We start from the raw sequence: 6550 nt of genomic DNA, 5'->3' as shown, positions 1-6550 counted from the left end.
TTGTTTCGTAAATCCCGCATATTTCATAGTCTTGAAAGTAACAATGTGGAAGTCGGAAGCCGTGTCGATTAACGTGTTGTAGAATTCAATACCTCTTAAATAGGACGTGGTCAGCAGTCCCCAGTTGTCCTTTTCGATTCCGCTCGCCGAGAGAGCTTGGGCTTTTGGCGTGGCTTCCGTGGAGGGAAAAATCCGTTTGAACGACACGATACGATTGAGATCCGTGAAGATATCTTGGTGCTGCACCTTGGAAAGGTAGAGAATTTCGCATACGTGTTGCATCATGGATCGCACAGTCTCGTGCACGGAGTCCCCAGAGACTCCACAATTCCTCCCCGGAAGTGGGTCTCGATGTACTCCCTCGTTTCCTAGTTGAAGTTCCCCTGCTTCTATATTTTCTTTGAAGATATGCTTCAGTATGTTGCAATCACTGGTTGGGTGCTGAACAAATCTGTGGTAGTGGCAGTATTTGGGGTTTGCCATCTCGACCTCAGTCGGTGGGCGTCTGGGAGATGGTAGTCTGATAACATCATCTTGAATCCATGCTTCTAAGAGATCGATCACCTCCTCAATGAGAAACGGGAAATCCGTGGCATCTCCTTCAGCTCCGTGATGGCGCATGGGAGCTTTAGAAGCGGCCTTCCATGGCGGATTTGCTCGTCGTACTGGTGCTTCGCGTTTAGGCTGCTGGTCTGCAGCTGGCGCCTTCCTTTTTACTCCATCGTTTACTACGCTCACCGAGGAGGGACCAGCGTTGTACTGTTTTTTGATGAAACGTCTATTCCCGTGAGTTTCGTGTACGTCTTCGGCTCTGGTTGGTCTAACTCTTTCTAATAATGCTGGTGCTATCGTTGCTGATCTCCTTGAAGCCTCATGGAGCTCAGAGAATGTCTGGAAATGCAGGTTATCTAGCACGGCGTGGTAAATGGGAGCCATACCATTGATGCATTAATTCACCAGTTGTTGCTCGGTCACGTTTAGGTCATGACAGTCTAGTGCTTTAACCATGAATCTCTCAACAAAATCATTTGGATGTTCGTTGTTCCGTTGGTATATCCTTCCTAGGTCCGAGAAGGTAACTTATTCAGACACAAAGAAGTACTTCTTGTAAAATGCGGTAACCATGCCACCCCAGTTGGGGATGCTGTTTGGATCGATGTTGTTGTACCATGTGTACGCTCTTCCGGTAAGCGATTTCGAAAACTCCCTCAGATGAAGAACGTGATTGTATTCGTGTTCTCCTAGGTACTCCAAGAAGTGAGAGACATGCTCACGTGCATTTACGGTGCCACGTACAGGGTGAATTGAGGAGATGAGTATCCACTTGGAAGAGTAATTATTTGTATTTCAGGTGGGTAAGGAGGTTGATGCTGATGCATGTCTATTTCATCATTCTTGATTCGATTCCGGGGAAGTTGTTCCAGATCCTCTCGTGTGACAAAATTGTACGGTTGACTTCTTTCCAATGGGGTTCTGGCGCGAACTCGTCGTCCGCAGAGACGCATTCCACCGAGGTGCTAGCATCGGGGGTGTTGGAGGAGTTTCTAATCGGCTCTGGAGGGCGTGACTCACGCGGCAGCCGCTCTGTCAGGGCTTTGAGAAACGCATGGCATGCCTTGGCGCGGTTTGGCGTGGCCAAAACTAGAGTTTTGGGTCAAAGGTTACCATGCATGGTTTGGCGACCTTGGACGGCTAGGATTTGCATCTAGGATGGAAGGGTGGTCGTTGATCGTCGCACGCCTTCGTTTTGGTAGCCGCGTAGGGAAGGCCGGCATGGTATGGCGCGACAAGGTGGTTGGCATGCCATTGGCACATGTGGCATGGCATGCCTTGGCGCGGTTTTGGGCCAAAGGTTACCATGCGTTGTTTGGCAACCTTGAACGACTAGGATTTGCATCTAGGATGGAAGGGTGGACGTTGATCGTCGCACGCCTTCGTTTTGGTAGATGCGTAGGGAAGGCCGGCATGGTATGGCGCGGCAAGGTGGTTGGCATGCCATTGGCACATGTGACATGGCATGCCTTGGCGCGGTTTGGCGTGGTCAAAACTAGGGTTTTGGGCCAACGGTTACCATACGTTGTTTGGCGACCTTGGACGGCTAGGATTTTCATCTAGGATGGAAGGGTGGTCGTTGATCGTCGCACGCCTTTATTTTGGTAGCCGCATAAGGAAGGCCGACATGGTATGGCGCAGCAAGGTGGTTGGTATGCCAGTGGCACATGTGGCATGTCATGCCTTGGCGCGGTTTGGCGTGGCCAAAACTAGAGTTTTGGCCCAAAGGTTACCATGCGTGGTTTGGCGACCTTGGACGGCTAGGATTTGCATCTAGGATGGAAGGGTGGCCGTTGATCGTCGCACGCCTTCGTTTTGGTAGCCGCGTAGGGAAGGCCTGCATGATATGGCGCGACAAGGTGGTTGGCATTCCATTGGCACATGTGGCACGGCATGCCTTGGCGCGGTTTGGCGTGACCAAAACTAGGGTTTTGGGCCAAAGGTTACCATGCGTTGTTTGGCGACCTTTGACGGCAAGGATTTGCATCTAGGATGGAAGGATGGTCGTTGATCGTCGCACGCCTTCGTTTTGGTAGCCGCATAGGGAAGGCCAACATGGTGGGGCCAAGGAAAATGGCGCGGATGGTTTGGCATAGTGGGGCCAAGGGTTTGGCACGGACGGGTTGGCATGGTGGGGCCAAGAAAAGGTGCGGTTGGCTTGGCATGCCATTGGCACATGGTGCGGCTAGCATGGTTGGGGCCAAGGTAAGGTGCGGTTGGATTGTCATGGTGGGGCCAAGGGTCTGGCATGCCATTGGCGCATGGTGCGGCTAGCATGGTTTGCCATTGGCAAAGTGGTGAGGCTGGCATGGTTGGCATGCCTTGGCGCTGAGATGTGGCCGGCATGGTTTGCCATTGGCACAGTGGTGCGGCTGGCATGGTTGGCATGCCTTGGCGCTGAGATGTGGCTGACATGATTTTTCATTGGCACAGTGGTGCGGCTGGCATGGTTGGCATGCCTTGGCGCGGAGATGTGGATGGCATGGTTTGCCATTGGCACAGTGGTGCGGCTGGCATGGTTGGAATGCCTTGGCGCGGAGATGTGGCTGGCATGGTTTTCCATTGGCACAATGGTGCGGCTGGCATGGTTGGCATGCCTTGGCGCGGAGATGTGGCTGACATGGTTTGTCATTGGCACAGTGGTGCGACTGGCATGGTTGGCATGCCTTGGCGCGGAGATGTGGCTGGCATGGTTTTCCATTGGCAAAGTAGTTCGGCTGGCATGGTTGGCATGCCTTGGCACGGTAGCATGAGAATTAGGGTTTGGCATAGATGATGTCGGTCAATGTTAAGGGTTCTGCCGTGGAACAAGACACATAAAAAAAAGGTACCCTGGTAATTTTTACGTTGGCATGCTGATCGATTCAATAAATGTGTTAATGGTCATAGTGACGTCATGTCAGATGTGTTATTTTACAATTTTAACCCTAAGCTAAAAACCACCATCAACAGCTACGAAACTCTAGAAAGAATATACTTGGGCTAAACACAACCTCTCACTGATCCTTCATCGAATGCAACCATCTACAAACCCTGCATGCAGGTCCTCAAACTCAACTATAATATTAGTGGGATGGATCAAACCCCACTTGGATTGGATTAAAATCAACACATATGCAGCAGCACGAGGACAACCAGGATTAGCAGGAGCAGGAATAATATGCAGGAACGATGAAGCTATCACGAGTTTAGGGATTCCCCAACTTCTGGGTATAACTATCGCTCTCATAGCAGAAACCTGGGCCATGCTTATGGCATCAAACACGACGACAAAACGAGGATGACCAAAGGTGCAATTAGAAACGGACTCGAAAAATCTCCTGGGATTTCTAACCTCGAACACAGAACCACCTTACAGAGAAGAAACTCAAGAAGCAAACGGCTTGGAAAATCGAGCAGCGGAAGACATCTCACAAGGAAATCTATCAACAACAATCTGGGATCATAAAATACCCCCATGTTTTAGCCCTATTCTAATGTCACTCTATGGTACAACGTACCCCCGTGTAATTCCATCTTAACTTTAATAAATATATCATTCTTCAAGAAAAATAATAATTATTATGCGAGGATGAGAATGCTCAGTCACCTTGTTATCCAATCTATATTCAACACCACTCTCACAGCAAATAAAAGCGTCTTTGTCTTTTGCTTCAAATCTTGATGATAAACTCCCGAACTTCATATTACTTTGGAAACTTGTATTTATTATTCTTCGTTTCCTTGTTGTTTGAAAATTCTTTATATATTGTTTCTTTTATTGATTTTTTTTAATATATAGAAATCATAATACAATAATAGTAATACCAAAATTAAAATAAGCAATGGGAAAAGGACATAAGCACCTGATTATTCACAAGTTGTATTATGTTGGTATCATAAACTTAAAACTTACGTCGTTTGCTTTTCTTTGTTTTACACTTTATCTTCAAATATATAATTATGCTCTTCCTTTTGTTGCTTGAAACCTTAAAATTCTTCAACTCTCTTCGTTTTTGATGTCGCTCCAGTTGCTGATGGTGTTTTTATTGCTGTTTTGAGGGAGAATGGTGCATCTTGTAATTCAAATTACAAGATGAGTCTCATTCGCAACTAAAAAGGCTTGAAGCCCATGGTACAACAAAGAATCATGTGTTATCTCTCCAAAGAACATAAGAAGAATCAGATCTTTTTTGAACTCATGTTATGATTATGCATGATTCCAAAATTGCTCGTGAACAAATTGTGACCGATAGTTTCAATAGTATTTAATGGAGGATTTCCCCTACCAAATATTTGTAAAACTCAACTTTGAAGATGTAGTGGCTCAATGAGAAAAAGAAGAATTGTACATTTAATCTGTAGCTAGTCTATAGAAGATCGTCTTAGCATGCCATCAATACTATACCCCTTTTTTAAGAAAAGAAGAATGGTCTAAGGTTTGTTGCAACTTCAGTTTAATTAAAAGGTGTAGTATTATTCGTGGTGTTGCGGATGAATTGTTCTGCACAGAAGTGGTCCGTCAAGACATTCATCATATGCTTCTTTTTCAAGAGTTCCTGACCTGGCAACAAGATGCTAAATACTAAATTTCAACAAGAGTAATAGCGCACCTTAGATTAACAATGTCAACTGGGTAACTCGAACAACAAGAGATTACAAATCGATAAAATTCTGCAAGTCCCATTTTTCATTGTCCATTGAACATAACTAAACTGAAAGAATTTGTAGTGAAAGATAAAATTGTTTTTATTGATGTTTTTAGATACAGAACATGTTGTTCTACTTATAGAAACAACTCAAGAAACAGATAAGATTTTAACCCTAGTGACTCGAAGATAAAAATAAAGCTAACACTCCTAATACACCACTTACTATAGTAAAAGATAAAAGACATAGCGATTGAAGTAAAGATATAGGGGGAGTGTTAGAAGTATAAGTTCATCCTTACTTCAGTAACTATGTCTTTTACATGTATAGAGGCTTATAGTGCTATATACATGTATAGAGACTAGAGGTATTAGGCAACGTGGGACTATTAGTCTAGAGTTATTTAGAGATGACTAATAGTTCCAACATAAACATTTATTTGAATATCCATTCCAAGTGTTTACCTTTGTACATACTAAAATTTAAGATGATGAAACAATGAAAGGGTTGATTCGAGGTTTACAATTGAGCCCACACCCACATTTAGGAGAATCATAAAAGCTATCGATGGGAAAATAAGCTGAAGCAATACCAATTGAGAATTGAAGTTGATCTCTTTTAAGAACTTCAATAATGTTAGCCCAAACAAACAAAACTCTAACACTAATACCACTCAAATTTATTAACTTTCCCTTAGAGATAACACCAGTAATGGTTGACTTGTACTTGAGCTGATATCCGGATAAAGGGAAAGAACAATCACCAGCACCAAAATGTACTGCAAATTTACCGCTGCTCTTGTCTAATTCGTACCCTGTTACTCCAACTGGTAGAAGACCCACTGGGAAATCATAGCCTTGAAGTATCTCATGTGCTGAAAGATTACTGTTCTCTTCGACAGCAGCGGCTGGCGTGATTAAGGAAGAAGTCAAACACAAAAGAATCATACATAGAACAGACTGAGAAATAGAAGACATTGCTTTTGGTTTCCCAAGTTTTTGATCCATAGGACTCGCAAATTCCACAAGTCAATTGGTTTTCTGTATGTATAAGATGAGGATAGATATGCCACCCCGTCATTAGTGTATTATGCTTTGTTTAAATATGCTTAAATTTGGATGCTACTAATGTGCGCACCACCCAACCACTGCTTGACATGTAATTAGTAAGTAAACAAACAATAAACTTCCTTCAGCGAATCATCACTATCTTGGTGGTCCTTTGAAAATGGAAGAGGACTACTCCCTTGCTATCTTCATAATTTTTTTTCTCTAGCCGTCAGTAGAAGGATTCCTAATTCACGAACCGTTAGGTATAGGTAGTTAGGTACTTTTAGGCGCATAAAGTAGTGAATATTGTTAATTTTTCA

At 44.2% G+C, this 6550-nt stretch overlaps 1 protein-coding gene across 1 annotated transcript; it reads right to left on the bottom strand.

Annotated features, from left to right (window-relative positions):
* Window positions 1-5663: 5663 nt before the first annotated feature.
* LOC113351796 lies at window positions 5664-6188 on the bottom strand. The gene has a single exon (XM_026595728.1). The coding sequence runs from the start codon at window positions 6186-6188 to the stop codon at window positions 5664-5666; it is 525 nt and encodes a 174-aa protein (XP_026451513.1).
* Window positions 6189-6550: the final 362 nt, after the last annotated feature.

This window comes from Papaver somniferum, chromosome 2 (genome assembly GCF_003573695.1).
Source record: "Papaver somniferum cultivar HN1 chromosome 2, ASM357369v1, whole genome shotgun sequence".
NCBI classification, from domain to species: Eukaryota; Viridiplantae; Streptophyta; class Magnoliopsida; order Ranunculales; family Papaveraceae; genus Papaver; species Papaver somniferum.
The sequence above is the reverse complement of the archived record's forward strand: the minus strand, read 5'-3'. Positions and strand labels throughout refer to the sequence as shown.